This window comes from Penicillium pulvis (genome assembly GCF_028828015.1).
Source record: "Penicillium pulvis strain IBT 33274 chromosome Unknown contig_1_segment0_segment0, whole genome shotgun sequence".
Taxonomy (NCBI): Eukaryota; Fungi; Ascomycota; class Eurotiomycetes; order Eurotiales; family Aspergillaceae; genus Penicillium; species Penicillium pulvis.
In genome coordinates this window covers 299,584-322,875 of record NW_026643074.1, presented here as the reverse complement: position 1 = coordinate 322,875, position 23,292 = coordinate 299,584, and the positions used below count along the sequence as shown (strand labels likewise).

General features: G+C 49.0%; 12 protein-coding genes across 12 annotated transcripts; 3 read left to right on the top strand and 9 right to left on the bottom strand.

The window, feature by feature from the left end:
- Window positions 1–110: 110 nt before the first annotated feature.
- On the bottom strand, window positions 111–419 carry N7503_003098 (YbjQ family protein; the record flags this gene model as incomplete). The annotated part of the gene is made up of 1 exon (XM_057062645.1): window positions 111–419. The coding sequence occupies one exon, from the start codon at window positions 417–419 to the stop codon at window positions 111–113; it is 309 nt and encodes a 102-aa protein (XP_056923560.1).
- A 789-nt stretch (window positions 420–1,208) lies between these two features.
- Window positions 1,209–2,370, bottom strand: N7503_003097 (DUF1295 domain protein; the record flags this gene model as incomplete). The annotated part of the gene is made up of 2 exons (XM_057062644.1): window positions 1,209–1,937; window positions 2,002–2,370. The coding sequence occupies 2 exons, from the start codon at window positions 2,368–2,370 to the stop codon at window positions 1,209–1,211; spliced, it is 1,098 nt and encodes a 365-aa protein (XP_056923559.1).
- A 251-nt stretch (window positions 2,371–2,621) lies between these two features.
- On the top strand, window positions 2,622–4,751 carry N7503_003096 (DNA topoisomerase 3; the record flags this gene model as incomplete). The annotated part of the gene is made up of 6 exons (XM_057062643.1): window positions 2,622–2,708; window positions 2,760–2,960; window positions 3,015–3,193; window positions 3,242–3,411; window positions 3,461–3,920; window positions 3,974–4,751. 6 exons carry the CDS (start codon window positions 2,622–2,624, stop codon window positions 4,749–4,751), a joined length of 1,875 nt encoding a protein of 624 aa, XP_056923558.1.
- Window positions 4,752–5,010: 259 nt separating this feature from the next.
- N7503_003095 (uncharacterized protein) lies at window positions 5,011–6,231 on the bottom strand (the record flags this gene model as incomplete). The annotated part of the gene is made up of 1 exon (XM_057062642.1): window positions 5,011–6,231. The coding sequence occupies one exon, from the start codon at window positions 6,229–6,231 to the stop codon at window positions 5,011–5,013; it is 1,221 nt and encodes a 406-aa protein (XP_056923557.1).
- Window positions 6,232–7,706: 1,475 nt separating this feature from the next.
- Window positions 7,707–9,749, bottom strand: N7503_003094 (sugar porter family MFS transporter; the record flags this gene model as incomplete). The annotated part of the gene is made up of 3 exons (XM_057062641.1): window positions 7,707–9,179; window positions 9,235–9,311; window positions 9,362–9,749. 3 exons carry the CDS (start codon window positions 9,747–9,749, stop codon window positions 7,707–7,709), a joined length of 1,938 nt encoding a protein of 645 aa, XP_056923556.1.
- A 1,730-nt stretch (window positions 9,750–11,479) lies between these two features.
- On the bottom strand, window positions 11,480–12,203 carry N7503_003093 (DUF4149 domain-containing protein; the record flags this gene model as incomplete). The annotated part of the gene is made up of 4 exons (XM_057062640.1): window positions 11,480–11,646; window positions 11,696–11,984; window positions 12,057–12,090; window positions 12,172–12,203. The coding sequence occupies 4 exons, from the start codon at window positions 12,201–12,203 to the stop codon at window positions 11,480–11,482; spliced, it is 522 nt and encodes a 173-aa protein (XP_056923555.1).
- Window positions 12,204–12,534: 331 nt separating this feature from the next.
- N7503_003092 (ATP-dependent DNA helicase 2 subunit KU80) lies at window positions 12,535–15,243 on the top strand (the record flags this gene model as incomplete). Its single annotated transcript, XM_057062639.1, has 11 exons — window positions 12,535–12,663; window positions 12,714–12,768; window positions 12,823–12,889; window positions 12,943–13,010; window positions 13,064–13,232; window positions 13,280–13,340; window positions 13,394–13,939; window positions 13,994–14,379; window positions 14,436–14,647; window positions 14,709–15,178; window positions 15,226–15,243. The coding sequence occupies 11 exons, from the start codon at window positions 12,535–12,537 to the stop codon at window positions 15,241–15,243; spliced, it is 2,181 nt and encodes a 726-aa protein (XP_056923554.1).
- Window positions 15,244–15,568: 325 nt separating this feature from the next.
- N7503_003091 (Qc-SNARE protein) lies at window positions 15,569–16,769 on the bottom strand (the record flags this gene model as incomplete). The annotated part of the gene is made up of 2 exons (XM_057062638.1): window positions 15,569–15,620; window positions 15,679–16,769. The coding sequence occupies 2 exons, from the start codon at window positions 16,767–16,769 to the stop codon at window positions 15,569–15,571; spliced, it is 1,143 nt and encodes a 380-aa protein (XP_056923553.1).
- A 169-nt stretch (window positions 16,770–16,938) lies between these two features.
- N7503_003090 (uncharacterized protein) lies at window positions 16,939–17,454 on the top strand (the record flags this gene model as incomplete). The annotated part of the gene is made up of 1 exon (XM_057062637.1): window positions 16,939–17,454. One exon carries the CDS (start codon window positions 16,939–16,941, stop codon window positions 17,452–17,454), a length of 516 nt encoding a protein of 171 aa, XP_056923552.1.
- A 54-nt stretch (window positions 17,455–17,508) lies between these two features.
- Window positions 17,509–18,836, bottom strand: N7503_003089 (SIP1 domain-containing protein; the record flags this gene model as incomplete). The annotated part of the gene is made up of 2 exons (XM_057062636.1): window positions 17,509–18,490; window positions 18,610–18,836. The coding sequence occupies 2 exons, from the start codon at window positions 18,834–18,836 to the stop codon at window positions 17,509–17,511; spliced, it is 1,209 nt and encodes a 402-aa protein (XP_056923551.1).
- A 691-nt stretch (window positions 18,837–19,527) lies between these two features.
- dps1 (putative aspartyl-tRNA synthetase Dps1) lies at window positions 19,528–21,243 on the bottom strand (the record flags this gene model as incomplete). Its single annotated transcript, XM_057062635.1, has 2 exons — window positions 19,528–20,205; window positions 20,257–21,243. The coding sequence occupies 2 exons, from the start codon at window positions 21,241–21,243 to the stop codon at window positions 19,528–19,530; spliced, it is 1,665 nt and encodes a 554-aa protein (XP_056923550.1).
- Window positions 21,244–21,762: 519 nt separating this feature from the next.
- N7503_003087 (putative HAD superfamily hydrolase) lies at window positions 21,763–23,089 on the bottom strand (the record flags this gene model as incomplete). Its single annotated transcript, XM_057062634.1, has 3 exons — window positions 21,763–22,537; window positions 22,594–22,896; window positions 22,965–23,089. 3 exons carry the CDS (start codon window positions 23,087–23,089, stop codon window positions 21,763–21,765), a joined length of 1,203 nt encoding a protein of 400 aa, XP_056923549.1.
- Between the last annotated feature and the right edge of the window lie 203 nt (window positions 23,090–23,292).

Sequence of the window (23,292 nt, the reverse complement as noted above, 5' to 3'; positions counted from 1 at the left end):
GTATGCAGTCCTTCCTACCCAGCTCTAAAGGTCAAATATGGTACATCCACGGACCAATATCCAGTTGTCGTCTCTCATCCCAGAAAGAACAAGCCAGTAATCCCGATGGACTAGTCTTCAATCTTCTCAACCACACAAGCAGTCCCATAAGCACAGATCTGCGAACAAGCCCCAAAACTCGCAACATCAAATCTCACCGCAATAATAGCATTCCCTCCTCGACTCATGCACTCCCCTACCAATCTCTCCATTGCTTCCTCCCGAGAAGTATACATTAAGTTCGTGAAGAAGCGGATCTCCCCTCCCACGGCTGATCGGACTACAGCCCCTAAATCAGCGCCCCAGTTGCGTGTTCGGACTGTGATTCCGTAGATGGTGCCGAGGACGTTCTTGATTTTGTAGCCTGGTAGGTCATTCATTGTTGATGTGATTATGCCGTGAGTATCTGTGAAGCAGGATGGAACTTCTTTGGTTTGCTTTGAATTTGAATTCGGCATGTTGGTGGTTTGTTTGGATGACTGGTCTAAATGAGTTTAGTATAGATCTTCCACAATTAGATACGCGAACTGTTCGAGCTCACCTTATTACAGCTATTGATTATAACTAAATATATGAGGAGTCAGGATTGTCAACCCGCGATTGATGTTACTCTGAACTCTAAAGTTAGTGTGATCGACGGGTTTCTCGTATTTCAAGAAGCATTTCATCATCTGACCCCAAATGCTGCCGTTTTACCCGCTGCGGCATTTTCCCATAGTATCTATAGTTCTACCTACGAAATGTCAGACAGGGATGCTGAGGCAATGGCGGTCATCGCTACTGTCAGCATGAACCCCTTGAAATCCCTGGTATCGACTTCGAGAAATATTACCTGATGCCCGGGCCTTTGATTTCAGAGCACATTAGACCCGATATCGCAACAGACCTCGCGCTTCCAGTATTCGCTTATTGATTGTGCTAATGGTGAGTTTTTCTGCAGACGTGAAACACAAGCTTGACACTGGGTCAGAAACCTATTCGTGAAATACTCGGATCTTACGCTGGGATTTGCGTAGTAGCCAGGTTAGAAACGTTGGAAGATTTTCATCATAGATTTTCGACAAAGCAAACGCAAATAAATAAACAAACAAGTGCACGTGTGCACATTAGTATGGAAGAGATCAATAGCAATTCTTAAAGCTTGCCATATATGAATTATATGTCCCGGTTTATTGGATCTTCTTGTCCTCGGTGTCCTGCTCAGCTACAACCGGAGCAGCCTTCTTACCCTTGGACCCGGTCTTCTTGGCCTCCACAGACAGGCGAGGGAAGAATCGGCCAACGCGAGCCTGGTACTCGCTGTACTCAGGGTACTTGCCCGCACTAATCTTCTCGGTCAGACGTGTGCTGCCCTGGAAGATAGCAAGGTAGCCAAGGACACCAAGTCCAGTCCACTGGAAGTAGTTACCGGTGCGGACAGCGCACCAAAGGTACATGGTCAACCAGACAGCCTGCTCGGCGACAAAGTTGGGGTGGCGCGACCACGACCAGAGTCCGCTGACAACGAAACCACGCTCCAAGTCCTCAGGGGTGTACTGGTCCTTGAAGGGCTCCGGGATGCGCGCATTGGTGAGGTATTCGTGCTTGGCAGTCTGGAAGTTCCACTGCTGTTGGTCGGCGAAGAAGGATATGGCAATGAAGAAGATGGCGGCGCGAGAGAAGGCGAGGTCGGCAAGACCGAAGGCCTCACCTGCTTGGCTGTTGGCCGCGACGATAAAGACGTAAGTTGGGGTGGTGATGAGCAGGAGAAGCAAAGACTGGGCCAAGGCGATGAATCCGAAGTTGAAAATGGTGAAGAGGAAGGTGTTGTTAACCTGCGAGCGCACAATCTGCCAGCGGTAATCCTCCGAGCCAATCGTGTAGCCACCTTTGCGCCAATAGTTGTAGGTCAAACGAGCCTAATGATGATATGTCATTAGTGATATGTGGGAATAGGGAGTCTTGGCGATGGTGTGCACATACACTCCACAAGACGCTGATAACAGCGATAGTATCCAAAGTCTCGGTACGAATGCCGGACAGACGCGCCCAAATGGCAAAGTGGACATTATACACAGCGGGCAGGATACTCCAAAAGCGATCCACCTGCGAGTAGTTGCGGTTGATCTCGGCCGCGATGAAGAAAACGTGAGCAAGGACTGTGCCTAATGCAAGCGCAGAAACCAAGGGGTTGGTGGCGAGGTAGATAGCCTTCAAGCTCTCCAGATCCCGGCCCGCCTCGCGCAAGCTGGCGGGGAGCCATTGCAGCTGCGTCAGGTAGGGGAGCACAGTTAAGTGGAAAGAGGCGCAGTCCGCCAGGGACTCAACCTTAGGGAGAGGAAGATCCGACATTCTCTAAGTATAATACAACAACACTGTTGAACAAAATTGTTTTCGGGGGGAAAAAGAATAGAGAGGAATCGAAACGTTAATGTTTAGATTACCTCATCGGGTATAGCTGCCGTTGCCTCAGGCGACGATCACCAGCGCGTTAGCCTCAGGCATTAACTCCTCGCGTCCCAAAGCAATTTACATCTTCCGTCCAGAAGATATGCCACCCCGACTTCCCATGGACGATCTCGTCTGACCGTGTATGGTGCGTCATGGCGCGCAAGATTTTGTGTGTGGCGGAGAAGCCGGCCATTGCGCGTGCAGTGGCCACGCATATGTCCGGAGGGTCTTTTCAGACTGTAAGTGTTTCCATAGGATAAACAAGATCATCGACTGATAACATGATGCAGCACGCAATCCGCGGCAATCAATATGTCAAGAACTATGAGTTTGATTTTAATTTTGGTGACCCCTGGGGACACTGCTCCGTCACCATGACCAGTGTGATTGGCCACCTCACGGGCTTGGATTTTGAACGACAGTACAAGGGCTGGCAGTCATGCCCGCCCTCTGTATTATTTGAAGCTCCAGTCAATGAGGATGTTGATAAGGTTTAGAGAGCATCGCTTTCCACCGGGCTTCTATTCATTAACTGTTCATTGTAGGACAAGCTGCCAATTGCAGAAAATATTCGAAACCAAGCCAGATACAGCAAAGCCCTATTCATCTGGACCGATTGTGATCGTGAAGGAGAGCACATCGGTAGCGAAGTCCGCAATCAAGCCAAAAGTGGAAACGCACGCATCGAGGTCAAGCGAGCCAAGTTCAGCAATACAGAGAGAGCGTAAGTGCCATTCGAAGATTGATACACATTGATCTAACAAATTGAAAGTCACGTTCTCCGTGCTGCTCGGGAGCCAGTAGATCTTGATGAATATCAAGCCAATGCCGTGTCAGCGAGAATCGAGCTTGATCTCCGTATTGGAGCGGCGTTCACTCGGTTACAGACCCTTCAACTTCAAGCTGTAGCGTCAGTTTTGAAAGAGAAAGTCATCAGCTACGGTTTGTCCATTCCTACTTCTTTAATGGTGTGGTGTCTCATATGTTACAGGTTCGTGTCAATTTCCTACATTGGGGTTCGTAGTCGATCGGTATCTACGGGTACAGAACTTCAAACCCGAGACCTTCTGGGGCATCAAAGTCATGCTCCAACGTGAAGGCAAGAAAGTCAATTTCCTCTGGAAACGTGTTCATCTCTTCGATCGAGCAGTTGTGACGATGATGTTAGAGCGCTGTTTGGCCGCAAAGGAGGCCAAGGTCACAAAAGTGGCCCAGAAGCCCAAAAGCAAGTGGCGGCCTTTGCCCTTGACAACCGTGGACCTTCAAATGATGGGCAGTCGATACCTTCGCATTGACAGTCAAACGATCATGAAAGTGGCCGAGAGCCTCTATACCAAGGGATTCATCAGCTATCCAAGAACGGAAACTGACCAGTTTGACAAGGCCATTGACCTGAAGAAATTAGTTGAAAAGCAGTTCCCGGATACCGAATGGGGTCAATATGCTCGAGAGTATGCTTCCTCTCACAGATGCCCTTCTAAAACACAGCTAACAATGTTTCCAGCCTCATCGATGGGAAATTCAGAACGCCCCGGTCCGGTCGTCATAACGACAAGGCTCATCCCCCTATCCATCCAGTAAGCTGGGTCTCATCGAGCTCGCTCAATGCCAACGAGAAAAAAGTGTATGAGTTTGTGACCCGGCGGTTCCTCGCTTGTTGTTCCGACGACGCAAAAGGTCAAAGCACAGATATTGAGATCATGTATGGAGATGAATCCTTCCACGCCAATGGTCTGCTTGTTCTGGAAAGGAACTATCTCGATGTTTACGTCTATGATAAATGGGAGAGCAGTCAACAGCTACCCAAATTTGAGTACGGAGAAAGATTTGTGCCCACCGAAGCGAACATTTTCGAAGGCAAAACCACAGCGCCAAACTACTTGACAGAACCAGAGCTCATCGGGTTGATGGATGCAAATGGCATTGGTACCGATGCAACAATGGCAGAGCATATTGCCAAGGTCAAAGAACGTGAATACGTCGTAGTGAACAAGCGAGGAAGTGGTCGTACCTCGGTTGAAGAGCTCATTCCGACTCGCCTGGGCGTCGCCCTGGTTGAGGGGTACGATAATGTTGTTGCAGGCCTTCCGAACAGTATCTCGCTTAGCAAGCCATTTCTACGGAAGGAAATGGAGTTGCGAATGCTTGAGGTCTGTGCAGGCACAAAGACCAAATCGGAAGTCGTACAGCAGAGTCTTGATATGTACCGGGAGGTCTTTATTCATACCCAGAGACGCATTGAGATGTTGAAGGCTGCTTGTCGGAAATATCTCGTCGACTAAGCCGCTTTATAACCATTGGTTTCTCAGTCTCATAGACTCGCTCATGTCTTTAATTCTAGCTATATGTTAGGAATACCTAAAACAATAATAAAGATACCCCTCAGTTTTCCAAGTTTCCAATATGTCGACGTTCTTTTCAAAGACAGTAATAAAAGCAAAAATTGAACATGCCCAGCTCAACCACCACACTTCAAATATTTTGAACATCCCTCCAAACCAATACCAATGTGACTTGAACCTGGCTCCAACTTCGACTTGTCTACTCCGCTCCATCGACTTGCAAACCTGCATCTACTGCATTTGACAGTACAAATTCCGAATGCTCAAACTCCGGTTCGTCCGAAGGAAGACCCTGTGGTTCAGATCTCGGCAGCTCAGGACTTCCCTCCGGCCCCGTCTCGACTTCTTGCACACGATGACCCGAAACGATTGGATTCTCTGGACTCTCTTGAAGATCCATCTCGGTCCCGTTCGTCCGCGAATTCGACGCCAGGGAGGCCAATCGATCAGTATCAACAGCTGCACTTGAATTCGCATTTTCAATCTTGATATCAATCTCATACTTTTTGATCTCCGCCTTGAATGCCCTCGTCAGTTCATCAGCCATCATAGTCGGAAGCCTCTGGAACTGGTCATGGAAAGCATCGATAACCACATTCAGCATGAGTAGGTTTCTATTGAAACCTTCTACTGTCCGTTTGAAATCATCTTTCATCTCCGTCCAGGTTTCCCTCCAGAATATATCTTGGTCGCCCGCTTCGGGGGTGTTTGCACGCGACAGAGGCGGGACTCCATCCTGTGCCCAGGTCTGTCTGAATTCGGCCTGGTATTTATTGAGGTCATCCGTGACCTGGTCAAATCCTCTCTGTAGGCCTTTTTCCACAGTTCCGAACATTTCGGTAAATTGCGCTTGGATGGCTTCGCGGAGGTCGAAAGAGAGCTGGACGAAATCTTGTGGGAGGTCTTGGAGGTTTTGAATGCTTCGGTGTATATATTGGAGTTCTTCCCGGGCGCCTTGTTGGACTTCTTGGGGAACTCCCAGGACCGCTTGGAATATATTCGGGAATGTAGACGTCAGAAATTCGTGAAATTCTCGCCGGCCTTCGACGATATTGTGACTCATTTCAAGCTGTAGGTCTTGCTGAGGTCGACTGATTTCGGCAAGAATTACTGTTTGCAAGACAGCAATGCCAAAGAATATGAGTACAAATGCGATCAAGTCTCTTTCGTTTGTTGAGCTGAGAGGAGGGACAGGAGTGTCGTTGGGGGGTTGGACGTTTGGAATCGATATCTGTACCGACGAAAGATTGCTTAGCTGATTGATGGGAAGGTCAACCGTGTTGCTGTTGGTATAACTCATGTCATTGGTAGACGATTCTGAATAGTACCGCAGGACCTGGGTGAGCTGTGAGACAGGTATAGTGGGACGCACGTTGTTTCCGTTTCCGTTTCCGGTTTCATTTCCTGACGTGTTGTTCATCAAGTGTTCCTTTGTCTGGCCCAGAGTGAACACAGTACTAGCCACTTGGAAAGAGCCAATGGTGCGATCTAGAATAGAGCGGGATGGTTGGACTGTTGTATAGGGGATCCCCCGTAGAGGCCCCAGAGATTGGTTGTCAGAAATACGAGGATAGGGACTGTCCAGTTCATAGTGATGGTTTCGCAGAGATAAAAGATAAATAAAGTTGAAACAACAAGGTTGGAAGCTGGAAGATTGAGAAGTTGCAGTTATGAGTTGGTAGAAAGGAATAATTATATCGTATACAAACAAAGAGTCATGAGGCCACTAGGCAAACATGAAACTTCGATTGTCTAAGCTACCTTGGGAGGTATAGATGGTCGTCCTCATCTGTACTCAACCGTGTTTGTCGGGACTATGCTGAACCCATTGTGCAAGTTTTGCAAATAGTAAACAAAGCAATGTATGTGACGAAGCTATACAATTTGAAACGGATACTGTAGAGGGCTACTAACCTACGCTAGTCCCGGAGGTAGTTATAAGCAAACTCTTTAAATAGTTCAATTTCGTATGAAATGTAGTTGAGTCTTTCCTTCCGGCTTGTTGATAGCCGTTTTACGAATTTATTGGTAGTTAATGAAGTGTCTTAGACGTTCTCTAGTTGTTGTCCGCTCCTGCAGTGATAGTGAGACAAGACGTGCCTGTGTATCAACTGACGGCAGTTGCCCCAATCAGTACTTAGGAGTTACACTATATTCTTCCTCCCGAGAGGGTACGACACCTCCGCGACTAGCCTAGATAGACCTAGGCTAGCCTTGGAACGAGTCTTTCATATCTAGCGGGCCTATTCGGTGACTTTCTTCCTGAGATAGGATACGTGATTTTCTTTCGAAGAGGTGATTGAATTTCATGATACACATAAGATATCGAATTAAATAGTAAGATTTGTAACGCCCTCTCACCAACCAACACCCTAAGGCTTCCCGCGGAGGGCAGCGCTAGCATAGAGAGTGTCTAGGAAAGAGAAGCGACTTTACTCTCCAGGACCGGGAACGGAAAGAAACCCATGAAGGACGAAGCCATTCGAGTAACCCTCAGCAAGCCACAAAGTGGAGTCCCAATGGATTTACATCGTAATGTAAACTGTAGATGGAGAGGAAAGAGAAGCAGAAGAAGGGGAAATTGGCGCGGGTCGAACTTATTGAGAATTTCCGTTTTTGCGCTAGAGCGGATTAGGCCTCGGCGCCGCAGTTCTTCCGGATCCATTCGGGTCAAGCGCCTAGCATTCAGCGGAGCTGCTTCCAAGTGTTGGAACGGCAAATCCAGCAAAATAGGAAACGTGAGAGAGCAAGTAATGTATTACATAGTTCATTATAATAGAATCATAAGCTTCGTTCGCAGTGAAGTTAAATACTTGACACCCTAGTTGTCAGACACCATCAATTTGCAGCAATACCACGGGACCTTCAAAGATATTAAATAAATCAAACAGTTGCCTACTTAGATGCCGCGTCACCAACTTCGGCAAGATGCTCAGCGCCCTGGTAAAACTTGGGCAGAGGCTCCAATTTCTGGCGAAGAATCCACACCCGGAAATGCCAGATAGTGTTCCTAATCTGGTACGCAGCATGCTTCCTTGTAGACACGGAGAAAACCTGATCCAATTCTTCCAAAGTGAGAGCTGAGCAAGAATACATTAGTAGATACCCATAAGCCGAGAGAAGCACTGGAGTCTCACCTTTGGTTTCCGGGACAAAAAGCAGAACTAGGAACCACCCAACAATACACCACCCAGCATACCATCCGAAGGCTCCTTGAGGCTTGAACGAGGTCAACAGATGTGGCCAGGTAAAAGACAAAATAAAGTTAAAGCACCAAGTTGTAGCGGTAGCCCATGACATGCCCACTTCTCGTACATGTAAAGGGAATGCCTCAGCGGAGTAGGTAAACGGAACAGGTCCTTCACCTGGTGAATAAAACACCTCGAACAAATACATGCCCGTGGTCACCATAGCAATTCGTTTGTGGCCATCATTGGCATCGATCCAAAAAGAGAAGCCTGCCCAGAAGAGGAAGATGGCTAGGAAGGGGAATGTAAAGAGCAGAAGGTTGCGACGGCCCCAGGTATCGATAGTAAACACGGCTGGAAGAGCAAAGACCCAGTTGAGAATACCAGTTCCCATAGATGCAAGCAGTGCAGATGAGGTACTGTAGCCTGAATCCACGAAGATGGTGGTGGAATAGTAAGCAATCACGTTCACACCGCAGAACTGTTGCATGAACATGACAATCCAGCTTGCCAACGTAGCACGGCGGTTCCGCGGGACTGTGAAAAGCTCCAAGAACATGGAGAAGAAGTTCTTGCCCTTGTTTATCTCACGCTCCAACTCCACACCCACATAGGCGTAGTACAAGTCTCTTGCAGCCTGCAACTCTGTAGGACGAAGAATCTTGAAGTTGACATAGGCCTTGTGGATCTTGTTCTGCTGAATGAGCCATCTGGGGGACTCAGGACACACGTAGACCTGAGCACACACAATCAAAGGAAGAACAACAGTAGATCCAAGCATCAGACGCCAGTTGAGGTCATTTCCAACGCTCATGAATGCCACTCCCATGATGTTGCCCAGCATGATACCGAATGCTGTCCACATCTGCCACATCATAACCAAGGCACCCCGGATGGGCGCGGGCGAACATTCAGCTGCATAGATGGGAACTGTTGTCGATTTCGAGCCAATTCCTAGCCCAAGAACAAACCGTGCAATAAACAGGTTTACCCATGAGTTCGCGACGCCTTCCCAGATGGAGGCAATAGCTGCAATGAGGCAGGAAATGAAGATGGTACCGCGACGGGCGAAGTATCGGTTGAGGGGCTCGGTAAGCCAGCAGCCAAGGATAGCACAAGCTAGGTATGGGGCTCCAACAACAAGGCCCGTAAGATTATCGCTGTTCTCTATTCCAAATCGCTAATTAAATGTCAGCTTCCCAATCTCAGCAGCATGGGTGGATGCTTTCAATTACCTTGAGGTAAAAAGCTTGTGCGCCATTGTTGACTGTTTCATCCATTCCCTGTACAGCAGCAGCTAGTGAACACATAACTAGGACATGGTCAGTTGACTTTCATTAATGTTTTTCACTGAATACCTACTCGCAAGCCAGTATAGCTGCCATGGTTGATGCCATTTGTGCGTATGTTCTCGAATAAGTGCTTCCCTTTCAAACTCATTGAGGTCAGGCAATTGTGTTGCTGTCTCGGGATTTTGCGAGACGAGAGCGCCTTTCTTAAAGGTTTCGAGGTCTTCTAGGAGATCGAATTTGCTGCAAAATTCATGGACGTTCTTGAACAACTGCTCTCGAGGGATGCCAGCCAAGGGGTTTTGGAAGACGGCATTGAGGTTATTGGGCCCACGGCCTTCGAGGTCGTTGAGTGGGTCCTGAAGTGCACTATCTCTCTTCTCCTTGTGTTCATAGAAAGGAGGGTCCTCGATCTTGTCACTAAGCCCCGGCGAGGAGTTCAAAATCTCGTCCTCCTTCATATTAGGTGAGTTTTGGCAAACCAATGATCTAGAATGGCTTCACACAGCCTGGAAATGAAGCTAACGATATCCCAAAAAGTCTGGAATGTGGGAAACGGTCATACATAAGAAAGAAAAGTGGGCTGTGGGGAAGCACGCCTTTTATTTCCTGCTCATGATTCCTGCGCTCGGACAAGTGCTGACATCTTAGACAGAGCTTACCCCAGTCAATATTCATCTATCTTACTTTCCCTCTATAGTATTGGGTGCGGCATGGGCCGCAAATGGGAAAATACTTGCGTCAAATGCTAGTGAATCCATGGACCGCGCCTTTACCCAGTAAGGCTTAAAGTACCAATCTCTTTCTTTTCATCCGGGTCATCGATCCAGTCAGCCCCAGCCGAATGAACCGAGAATTCATGGGAACTAGAGTGAGGACGTGCCCCTTGTCATCGGGTACGCCCCAATGCGGAGTATCCCCATGGGGGTGGGCCTAATAGAGTGGACCACCACGCGGACGAAAGCCAATAACATCGGAAATTGAGTGGGTAGCGTTGTATCTCATTTTTTGCCCAAATAATCCCAGTCACACCGTGCCAGTCAGAGTTAAGCACTCGAAGCAATACGAAGGACCCAGGAAACGATCAACGCTGGGACAACCTATCAAGATGGTCGAGAAGATATATTACGTCATGTTGCTGTGGGAAAATATACATCTAAATGGGTCTGTCTGAGGCCGCAACTTGAGTCAGATCGAACAGGAACTTGCTTTTGCTCTCCAAGGATTATCAAGCCACTTACGACCGGGCTGGAATTCACTGTCTAAGCACACGTATGGAGTCTTTATTCCGTGGAGAGCCGCCGTGGATTAGACCGTTTGGGGCTTTAGTGGCTTACGGCTACAAAAGCCGTGACGCCTCCCGCTGATTTGCGGAGTCGCCCCTCAGAGGTTAATATGACCCCGCAATTCCGTCAAAGCCGGGAATATAGACTTTCGGACTAGAAGAGACAGGAAGCAGGGATGGAGGTTGTGGCATCGATGATATTCGCCTCCGCGTATCTGATTCGATGCACGGACTGGGATTCTCATGCCAAGAGCTGATCGAGCGCTCCATTTTACCCTTTTGATTTGGAGGTCCTTGCATGTGTGATACTCTTCGAATCCCAAAGAAAGACCAACAGTACTGTATTCCTAGATTAGTTACAGGTAGATTATACTCCAACGTGCTCTTGAACATGTGACTCGATAGCATAGCAAGATTACGTTTTCCACTATAATCAGTTATCCTTGGCGACTAACCTCTATCCGAAATTCAAATTCTTAAGCCTTCTCCCTGGCATTTCTCCATCTCTCCAAATAGACACTTTAGTTAGGAACTGCTTGCTTGCCAAACAATGGCTGGACTTTGAACTGCAGCCCCCAGTATCCCTGTACCTTCTGCAAGGATCTCATTCAGGGTTTTCGGGAAAGTAATCTGACAGACGTCAAATGTGATATGGCTGTATTCGTAGAACATTCCGCCTTCCGTAGAGTGACCTTCCTCCGCGACCCTTCGTGGACATAGGTGAAGCTCAATGAGGTGCAAGGAATCTGGGTCGTGACAAAAACCTTTTGGAAGTCCAGAGTACGGAAGACTACTTAAGTGAGGACATATGCGTGGTTTCAAATATACACTAGATGAAAATGCTAATCAGAAATAATCGAAACGATATATACTCCCCATGGTTCCAGGTAGATTTGTAGCAGTTCCCTACTCAAGTCTCTTGCTCAGAACGACACCATAGTAGATCGTGGCAAGGAAAGCAGCCATGTTAATCAGACTAGAAATGCCATGCACACGACCAAACTTCTTGTTCAAAGCCAGCATCTCCTTGGAGTGAGGAGCAGGGTCATAGCTCTTCTTTCCGTCGCGAGTTTCTGCACAAGTCAGAAAAGTACTGTTATGAGCAAAAACATGAGTACATACCCTGGTGCTTACGCTCACGCATAGTCTTGATAGTAAGCGGACGCAGAACAACGTTGTTAACCAGGCCAGCGATGGCAACAGCGGCCAGGGGCAGCGTAGTGTTATAGCGGTTTTCAGGGGCCATGAGGCCAGAAAGACCTAGGGCACTACCACCAGCGCTGGCGGTCAAAGCTACAGCTACTGGGAGCGCAGTCTGTAGTGAAAAGTACACGGGGAAGATGGCGGATTGCAAACTGGCAAATTGGGGGCGCGGCAAGGCGCGGAATGCGACCACTCCACCAACGAAGGACTGGGACGGAGTTAGCAGATTGAATAGCTTGCATCGGGTGCGAGTTTGTTATTAAGTTGAAATTCGGCTCACCTGGAAGAATTGGGTACCCAAAAGGGTGCCGTAGCTGCTCATAACATGTTAGTCTATTTTTCCAACTGGATAATGCATCTTTGCATATTCTGTCATAGCTGAGGGGTAGACGTACCCGAGGACATGGTATGGACGAGGGTCATTCATGATGGTATCTGTTCCGGGAGAATAGAGATGGATGAAGCTTTACTACAAGATTTAGGTCCCAGTTTGAACGTGAGGGACGCGTGGAGAAGCTGGGTGGTACGATGCATATTACCACGCGATAAGATTCGTGTATGAATTATTTCCACGCACTAAAATTGTGGAAAGTATGATATACACGCACTTTATGTTACAGCCACGGGACCGGATGATGTCATGTGCGCGCGTTTGCGCTAGACCGAAAAGGCAATATCACGCGTCTGCCTGTTCTACTTGCTGGACTTCTGCCTCGCAGAATCCCCCACGCGAACTTGATTCCAAACACATCTTCATAATGGCAGACAAGGAAGCTACCGTTTATATTGTTGATGTGGGGAGGTCAATGGGGGAGTGTCGAAATGGCCGCTCCGTTACCGATCTTGACTGGGCTATGCAATATGTTTGGGATCGCATCACCACCACCGTATGTGACCATTCATTTAGGAAAAGATCAAAGCTGACCACTGTTGCCAGGTCTCTACAGGTCGCAAGACTGCCACGGTAGGAGTGGTTGCCCTGCGGTCCGATGGTAATGATTCAATCGACAGCTTTCTTGCCTCGGTCTAATCTATTTCATTTACAGAGACTAGAAACGATCTCCAGGAGGACGATAGTTTCGAAAACATTTCCGTTCTTTTTGAGATTGGACAGTATGTTTCCATCATGGAGGCTTTAGGCGACTAACTAATGTCAACTATTTTAGGGTTCTCATGCCTGACATTCGAAAACTGCGAGATGCAATCAAGCCCAGTCGTACCTACAAGGGCGATGGTATGTAAAGAGCCTCCTACAGTTATGAAAGCTTAAGATTGACATATCGCAAGCTCTCTCTTCCATTGTGATTGCCATCCAAATGATCAGCACTTATTGCAAGAAGCTTAAGTACAAACGGGAAATCGTGCTCGTGACGAATGGTACGGGTTTAATCAACAGTGAGGACCTGGAGCCAATCAAGGATAAGATCAAAGAGGATAATATCAAGTTGACTGTCCTGTACGTTGAAGTATTTTGCCTCGCTGGACTTTTGCTAATACCTTCAGTGGCCCTGACTTTGATGATGCGGATTGGGGGGTGAAAGAAGAAGATAAGGGCGAGCGCAAGGTAAAAAGAACTACATGCACCTCACTGGCTTCGTGCGCTTATCCCAACCGCAGGCTGCGAATGAAAAACTGCTTCGGGATTTTGTCGAAGACTGTCCAAATGGCGCCTTCGGCACCCTTGACCAAGCTGTCTCCCAATTAGACATCCCTCGTCCAAAAGAGACAAGAAGTATGCCATCATTCAAAGGTTTCCTTTCGCTTGGCGATGCAGAGAACTATGAAACGGCGCTCCGCATCCCTGTCGAACGATATTTCAGAACTTACAGTGCCAAACCTCCAACGTCCAGCTCTTTCGCCCTGCGATATGGCGATGAGCCAGGACAAGGAGAATCAGGGCCCGCTACTACCAAAGCGGATCAGCTAAAATCTCTAGTACGGGATACCAAAAAAGATGCATTAACCACCGTCCGAACTTCCCGAACATATCAGATTGATGACGAATCTGTCCCCGGTGGGAAGGCCGATGTGGAGCGCGATGACCTTGCTAAGGGATATGAGTATGGACGCACGGCTGTGCATATCAGCCAGACAGACGAGAATATTACAACATTGGAAACCTTTGCGGGTCTAGAGATTATTGGTTTCGTCGCAGATGACAAGGTATTTTCCTTGATAGACTGATCTCTAGATGTGAACGCTAACATTGCCATGTAGTACGATCGGTACCTGCACATCTCCAACGTCAATGTGATCATCCCACAGAAAGCTCACGATAAAGCCACTCTTGCGTTATCATCGCTTATCCATGCACTTTGGGAATCAGATAGCTATGCCGTTGCTCGACTAGTTACCAAGGAGGCCAAGCCACCCATGCTCGTACTTCTCGCCCCGTCAATCGAATCAGATTATGAGTGCCTTTTGGAAGTTCAGCTTCCATTCGCAGAAGATGTGCGATCATATCGATTCCCGCCCTTGGACAAGGTCGTCACCGTGTCCGGGAAGATTGTCACTGAGCACCGCAACCTGCCAAGCACCAGCTTACAGCAGGCAATGGATGAGTATGTAGACAGTATGGAGCTAGACTTGAAGGATGACGACGGGTAAGTCGAATTGTCTCATTTTATATTGAAGACATTGCTAACCAATTTCAACTCAGAGATCTAATCGAAGGGCTCCCGATTGAGCACTCTTTCTCTCCACAGCTGCATCGCATTGAAGCCGCGGTGCGATGGCGCGCTGTGCATCCCGATGACCCTGTCCGCGAAGTATCAGAGCAACTTACTAGATTCTCTCGTCCTGATGAGGGCTTAGTGAACAAGTCCAAGAAGCAATTAGAGAAACTCATCTCCGCAGCAGATGTCAAGAAAGGTTAGTTCAACTCCGCAAGCACATCGCCACAAAGAATAACTGACCCAATCAACCTATCTAGTCCCACCCAAAACAAAAGGCCGCAAACGCAACCGCGAAACAGAGAAACCCCTCTCCGGTCTCGATGTCGATGCTCTCCTCAACCTGGAACCTAAACGCGCCAAGATCTCCTCAGAAAACGCCATACCTGAATTTAAGCAGCTGCTTTCGCGTGCCGATAACGTCGAGGCTATTCTTGATGCTGTAGAGCAGATGGGCACTATTATCGAAAATCAGATCAAGCATAGTCTTGGCGATGCTAATTACGATCGGGTTATCGAGGGACTGGGAACTATTCGTGAGGAGCTGATCGAATATGAAGAGCCGGCGGCTTACAATGAGCTTCTACGGGGTCTGAAGAAGAAGATTCTTGCCGATGAGCTTGGTGGGGATCGAAAAGAACTGTGGTGGCTTCTTCGGAAGAGTAAATTGGGGCTTATTGATCAGAGTGTGTCAGAGAGGTCTGAAGTCACGGAGGATGAAGCGAATGAGGTGAGTTGATCCTTGAGAATTTTGGATAATATGCTGACTTTCTATAGTTCTTGTCTGCTGCCTAACTTAGATACCACCTGTGATCCGTGTCAATTTGCTGTTACCACGAATCTGCTACATGAGCGAGATTACTGCATCATAGCTGTTTGTCTACTACGATAGTTTCGTGAAGAGTAGTCAATATACTTATTTGAAATGATCGTACAGAAATAATAAACAACCAAGTGTCTGTCCGAAAAATTAAAATAACCGCCCGTGCTGGGAATCAAGAATAGAAGGACGCAGTATGCACCAAATGAACGCTCATGGAGAACGTGATTCAACATGCCCAGTATGTATATGGCATAAATCGTCAGATAACAAGAAATAAATATGCTGTCAATCTTCTGCTTAGGAGATCTTGCCAATCCGCTTCTTTCCAATGTCGAGCTTGGATTTCAGACTGCAATAAGTTAGTAAATACCACACAAAACTCCAGGCTAGGGAAGAGAGAGACGAACCGATCAGTATCCTCATCAGCCAACTTCAACAATTCGTTCTGCACATTCAACTCCTCGTGAATGGCCGTCCCAAGCTCTCTCTGCCGAATAACAATCTTCATCAACTCCTCAACGCTAGCATCTTGGTGCTGCATCATCTGCTTTTGCAACTGTAGCACACCCTCATTATCTAACTCGCGCGTGCGCTCAGTCTCCTTGCCAAGGACCCGTCCGGATTTCGCAGGCGTTCGTCGCCCGTTATTAATTCCAAAGTCTCCATTACCCACATTCATGAGCGCTTCTTTATCCTGGATCGAGGCAACCGCATGGTCAAGTTTGCTTTTGGTCGCCATAGCATGCGAAAGATCTTCCAACCCCTCTTTCTCCTTACGGGCGTTGATAAGCAGGTCCTTTCGACGACGGAGCTCGCCATCGCCGAGACTAGTTGTAGAGGAGTTCTTCGATTGCGTACCGCGGCCGCTGAGGTTTTTGAGACCTTCTTCGAGGGTGGAGATCATAGAGCCTGCACGGACAAGACTGCTTTTTGCCTGTGCTGAGCTCTCATGCTGTTTCTGCGGTGTTGTCTCTTGGTCTCGGCGGGAGAGTGCTAGTCGGGCATCGTGGAGGTGGGCCTTCAGATCACGGAAGTAGTCGAGCCAGAGGGTGGGGTCTGTGATTGGGGCGTTGGATGCATTGCCAGGGTCTGTGATTGCGGCGTGCAGTCTTGTTGAGGAGCTGGCTGCGCTAGTTGATGCGGAGGCGGCTGCTGATGGCAGGTTGAGGAATGCTCGCCACGCTGGTGAAGTGCGCCAACGTCCGTCCGGGGACTCGTTGATCGCTCGGAGATAATCTTCTAGGCCGATGCGGCGCTCTTCGCGGAAGCTGTCGTTGGAGGTGGTCTTTGAGAACCACGATTTTGCTGGGAGTGGAACTGGGGGTTCGGCATTGGTCTGGTTGATGAGGGTCTTGTGAAATGATGCGAAGTCGGAGTAACGCTTGGAGACGGTAAAGGAGCGGAGCGGGAGACGGAGAGTTATGTGGTAGACGGTGTGTGGGGGAGAAGTTGGGGATAGAGAGGTTGTGGGTATAGCAATCTCTACAGTCGGCGCCATAGCGTTAGTTGTAATTAGGATGGAAGTTGGAGAAGCTGTAGAGAGATAAGAGGGAGAGTTACCCGCATGACGCAACCCGAATCGGTCTTAGTCCCACATCAAAATTGTTTTGTTTTTTTGAACATTGAACACCACTTCCTCTGTCGAGCTTGTGAATATCGCAAACATCATGGACATGTCTACTGTCAATCAGCTGTCATCGTCACCTACAAGATTTCCCGATTGCTGCTTGGCCATTTCCAGCACCTTCATCAACTCTATTGTTGCACTGCTCCCCAAGAAGCCCGCCTTTACGCTCTCGATCGGCAGTGGGTCTGGACTGCTCGAGTATCTACTTGCTCGTAGCAATGAAAATGTATCTGTACAGGGCGTGGAGGTGAGCTCGACTGTCAACCGGTATATCCCCGAAGAAGATATGCACGTGGTCAGCGGCGCATGGGGTCTATATCCCTTTGCCCAGCAGGCTGCAGCATGGATGTTTGTGTACCCACGCGATCCGAAGCTGATCACAAGGTATCTTGCCACATATGGTGATAACGCTGTAGAATTGATCCTCTGGCTTGGACCGCGGGTCGATTGGCCTGACTATGAGCCTTGTTTTCGCCAATCTACATTCTCGAAGCTGGAATTTCCAGATATCGGACTAACGCCGTATGAAATCGCGGTAGTTGCCAGAAGATCATGATTAAAGCAAAATTGCCAAAATTAGGGGTATCATTTTCCTCTCAAATCGAACTATTCATACAGATGAACCCCAGACCTCTCGTGAGTCTAACAGGTCCCGTTGGCCAAAGAACTCGCCAGTCACTGTGATGATCATGTCGAGCAGGGCGCGAGTCTGTTTAGCCACGCAATCTTGGTCTGCACTGGCGGGCTCATCCTCCGCACTTCCTTGTACCTTGGCCTGTAACCGTGCCTTGGCTGCCTCCAGCTCGGTGTCAATTGCATCAGACATATCCACATCGGCGTCGTTTACGGGCTCCGGCTGCGTTTTGTCCTCTGGTTCTTTCTCTGGAACCAAAAGTTCTGGCTGTATGTCTTCTCCAGAATCCGAATCTGGCATTTCCTCGCCTTCCATATGTGGATTCTCCTCCGCCTCTCGGATTTTCTCTAAGATCTTCGCTGCCCGTTTCCCAATATCGCGGATGTCTCCTACCTCTTCCGTGGACAATTCTCCAATCTCTCGACACTTGCCCAGCAAGCCCCAGGCCCAGGCACCGATGCGTCGAATCTTCTCGGCGTCCCCACCCCGCAAGATTTCAGATATCAGTCGTGCCATCACTTGCAATACCCCGAGTACACTTGTCTGGTCCATACAGGCCAGCTGAGCCATCTGCGGCTCCACAGCCATGACTAGCCGTCTCCATTCCTTGCGTGCGGCTTCGACGCCGCGGGGAAGGGTAATTGGGTGATTGTCATCGAGGCCGGCGATTACGCTAGCTGGGGGCGAACACTTCAGAGTAGATCGAAGAAGCAGAAAACGATGTCGGAGAAGGTTGTAGTAGCAAGCTTGAGCTTCAGGATATGTGCTTGGAGGGGTTGAGGGCGTGGTTTTGTTCTCGGGCGGAGCTACATAAGCATGCTCGCGATCGAAGAATCCATGAGGAAAAGAGGCTGAGGATGGTTTGGTGTCGGGTGCAATCGAGTTTCTGATCGGCTGTGTATCATCTGTCTTTGGGGTCTTTGCGACAAAGACTGAAGGTAGCGCGCTCGCCTCGGATCTAGAAGCTCACCAGCATTGTCAGGTTATGTTTTGTATAGAGCATATAAGGGGTAGAGGACTGGGGTGCATTTGATGATATTTAGCAGGCAAGAAGCGACCAAGAGAATTGAAACATACCGGACCATGCGTAGATATCCTAGCCCATCATCTTCTGCATCGTCGTAGCAAAGCTCTTCGCTGACATTGTCTAGACCTGGGAACGCGTTTTTCTGGCCGTAGATTGGATGGCTGTAAGGTTTCTCGTAAGGGGTCACAGAAGACTTTTCGCCACCTTCATCATCATATGATATGCGAGCCCGTTTGGACGAGGGGGCTGCCATCGCTGCTTTTCGCTTGTCCGGCATTGCGGTGTGTAGGAGGAAAAGTCGCGAAGCTCCGATGCTTATCGATTTCTTATCGGCTTATCGCATTATCTTTATCTATCTAGTAGCCTCATCTCACCAACCCGCTACAGACAACACATTAGCATAGCGCGGGAATTGTGTTTCAGACAAAAGTGTTATATCTGATCTTCTTGATAGAAAATAGCATATGAGCTCGCTTTATGCAAGCCAACTTGCAGGATAAAGCTTCATTCGAGCTGGGATATATACTGATATTTCAAACTTATGTTAAAGGTAGACCAGTGGATGTCACTTATTAATCAACCTCAAATTCCAGAACCGGTGTGAATCAGTAGCTATCTGGACATATGCCTACGATAATATTACAATCCATTACATGGCAGCAAAATACTTTCTCATGCGATATTATGTAAGCGCCAATGAACCAATTAAACATTGCGGTCGAAAGCTTAAATCTGATCTCCATTAGATGTCGTAAGTGGGGCCGTCATGCACCTGTACCTCCACATGCTAACGAACATGGACCATTGTTTTGGGCTAGATTATCTTATCCATGCAAAACGTCTCATCCAAGGCAGATTTTAATCTACTGTTGAATTTACAATGACCGGGCACACTAGAATCGCTAATCTCAAAAGAACCGTCCCAATAAATGCATTTCTTTTCGTCTCTTATCTACACAAGCAATCCTCTAAGGACGCAGACGCTGGGGATCACGAGGGAACAGCGATGCCAAGCGAACGTTGGGCAGGCCAAGGAAGAACATAACAATACGGTTCAGACCGAGACCACCACCGGCGTGGGGAGGACATCCCTGTCGGAAAGCGTTGAGGTAATCCTCGAAGCCCTCCTGGGTGGGGTCGAGACCCTTGGAGCGCATGGATGCCTCCAGCTCATCAATGTTGTTGATACGCTGAGCACCGGACATGATCTCCTCACCACGCATGAAGAAGTCGTAAGAGTTAGAGAAGCGGGCATCCTTGGGGTCGGCCTTGGTGTAGAAGGGACGGACAGCCATGGGGAACTTGTCCAGCACGTAGAAATCAGTATCGTACTTTTCACGGATGATCTGGCCGAGCTGCTTCTCCTGGGCAGTGGAGAAATCGTTCTCGAAACGCTCCTGCTCGGACATGTCAACGCCAGCGGCCTTCAGCAGCTCGACACCGTCCATGTAGTTTAAGCGCAGAGCCTTGCCATCCTTGGGCAGCTTGAAGTCACCGGCCTTGGGGTAGGACTTCTGAATAATAGCAATCTGGGCGGCGTAGCGGGCCTTGAGTTGACCCAGGATGAAGACCAGCAGGTCCTCAGCGAACTCCAAAACCTCGTGGTAGTGCTTCTCAAAGGTCTTCTCGAAATCGAGACCGGCGAACTGCGACGTAGTTAGCAATGATATACTCGTTATTTTGCGGTGTGATCATACCTCAGTCAAGTGACGGTGAGTGTTGCTGTCCTCGGCACGGAACACTGGGGCAATCTCGAAGACGTTCTCCATGTCACCAGCAATACACATCTGCTTGTACAGCTGGGGGCTCTGGGCCAGGTAACCCATGCGCTTGAAGTACTTGACCTCGAAGACGTTGCTACCACCCTCAGTGGCTGCACCGACCAACTTGGGAGTGAAGATCCATCGCGAGCCGCTCTTGATCATGTATTCAGCAAAGAGCTCTGCAACACCGCTGGAAATCCAGGTGATAGCCTGGCTGGTCTCGGTCTGGAGGTCCAGAACTCGGTTGTCAAGACGAGTCTTAAGAGTAACGATGGGAGCACCGGACTCGTCAACCTCGTTCTCCTTCTCTTCGGTAGGGGGCGGGCGCTCAGCATCCTTGACCTGCATGGGCAGCATTTGCGCAGCCTCGGAGATCATGTAAACCTTGCGAATGTGGAGCTCCAGATTCTGGATGGACGCGGAGGAGATCGGGATCTCAGGCTTCTTCACAATACCAGTGACCTGGATGATCGAGTTGACGTTCAATCCACCGGTGTACTTGATCATCTGGCGGGAAATGGGCTCGGCGGCGGCAATGACGGCCTGGACCTTCTGACCCTGCTGGCGCAGCATCAAGAAAGCCAGCTTGGCACTCTGGACACGGGCATTGTCGACACGCGCGACAACGGTGACCTCCTTCTCGTAAGAATCTTCTGTCAATTGGCTGAATCGGGTGGAAGAGATGACGTCCTCGGTCTCGGGGAGCGGGCCGTAGAGGTCCTTAGCTGTGTCGTTGGCTTCCTGAGCGGCGGCCTGAGCCTTCTCCTGGGCAGCTCGTGCAGCGGCCTTCTCAGCCTTAGCCTTCTCCTTCGCGGCCTTCTTAGCAGCGTTCTTGCTAGCATTCTTGGTCTCGCCCTCGGCGGGAGCGGCCGCGGGGGTCTCCTCGGGCTTGGGACGGGTGGGCAACTCAGAGTCCGCCATGATGCTGAGGCAAGGAGTCAGTGGGGCCGAGTTAAGATAACCAAGGTGAAAGGAGCGGAGTGGAGAGCTTCATTACCTTAAAGATGGATTGATATCTCGTCACGGCAATCCACTTGAGTCAACACTTTGAGTCACCCCGCGGCAGGCCGCAAAATGCCCTAAGCCCTAAGAGGGGTGCTTGTCACGTGATATGCAAGTCATACTCCTGCCCATAATAACTAAGTAGCGCCCTACTGTTAGGAAGTTCGAGGTTGGACCAATGAATGAGAATACCTAAGGTTTGCTGGGGCCAGGGCTGTAGATTGTCAAGGTTGCAGCTCAACCCAACTAGACGGCTATTGATTTCCAATGTTTGTACATTTCGTCGCTCAGAAGTCTATAATAATATAATTGCTACAAAACATGAAGACTCAAAATATATACACCATGAGTGAAGGCGCCGTGTTTATGCTCACATTGACATAAAACCAAACCAGGTGCTGTGCATATGACACATGTTCATTGGAATGTAGGCGAAAATCACGAAGACCACTTGGAGGTCTTCAGTGCCCACTGTACACCCTTCTGGACATCATCTGCTATAGTAGTAGGAGTCCAAGCAGGCTCACCACCAGGATAAACTCCAGTGCGAACCAAGATGGACTGCCACTTGCTTCCGAATTCACTGCGGTAGGAGTTTGCACCCCGAATGTCCGACTCCGGGTTGTCACCAATCATATACACGTGTTTTAGAGGTGGGAGATCAGCTGCACCTCCAAAGATCCTGGTCCGATTCCGAAGCAGTTGTCGCTCAGCAAATTCATAGGTTCCCTGGTAAGGCTTTCCAATCACAGTCTTCTTTAGTTCAATGCCCTTGCTCGGTCCGCCTGTGGTAGCAGCCCAGACACCCTCTAGTGCCTCACGGAATCCGCCCTGGCCAAGACGGGGTAAGGGATAGGCGGCTGCCCAGAATAAATCCGGGTTTGAAAAGTATAGATGAGGCTGGCCGTCCTGTTGATACCCGTGATTGGGGAGGTCAATCTGTCCATTTTTGTCCGACAGGGTACCTACATGCCCCTGGCGTGAAAGCAGAATGTCCATAATGACCTGTGTATCTAAGCCCCAGTCCCGGGGATCATTAAAAACGAAGACCGCGTCAATCTTCAGCCCCTTTTTCGGATCAGTGGGGTCAATTGGTTTCGGAAGAGGTCTGGCAAATGTCTTGTAGTGGTCTGAGAAGTTCTTAGAGAATGGCCAGATGGATTGATTGGCCATGAAGATGTCTCCGGGTGTCACAACATTCTTAAATCCATATCTAGAGCGATTTGTTAGAGAATCAATGGTCCCGATGTGTGTACGTGGACCACATACTGTTCCGCAACGCGCCGGCAGTTGTCCCCATCACCTCCAGCCACCAAAACACATTTGTTCTCCAGCGCGCTTGACTCATCTGGCCCTTTCACCAATTCGGCGAAAGGAGAGTGACTTTGTACAATATCAGCCGCATCCAGGGGCACATTCAGCTTCTCGCTGATCTCAGCCACTCGTTCTGTCTCGTGTTTACCGCCGCCATTGGTGAGGAGGATAAAAGGAATTCCTTGCTGTTTCAGGAGAGCCAATGAGTCGGCAGCGCCAGGAATTGGCTTAGAAGCTCGTAGGAGGACACCATCGATACTAAGATAGAGTGTCAGACATGGCGATTCAGACTGTAGCTGTATGCATACATCATCATCCCTACTCACTCAAAGGCAAAAGCAAAATTGGGGACCCGGGCAGGGCTGGCTGTTTGAATTGTGCGGCGGCCAATACTGCAGCGCGATGGTCGCTGCAGCAGGCTAAAAGAGCGCCAAGCAGGTTGAGGCCTCATTCTGTGTTATTGGGGTGAGAAGTTGGAGAAGGTTGACAGGGGGGCAAGTTAAAGGTGTGATATCATCTCCGACTCATGCGGCCCCACTTTGCTTCCGCTTTCCCAGTGGCGTTTCATGAGTTTGAAACCATTTTCAGACCGCTTTGTTATACCGCCAGAGTTACCCAGCTTGTAGCTTACCAATACGCAGCACGCTACTTAAT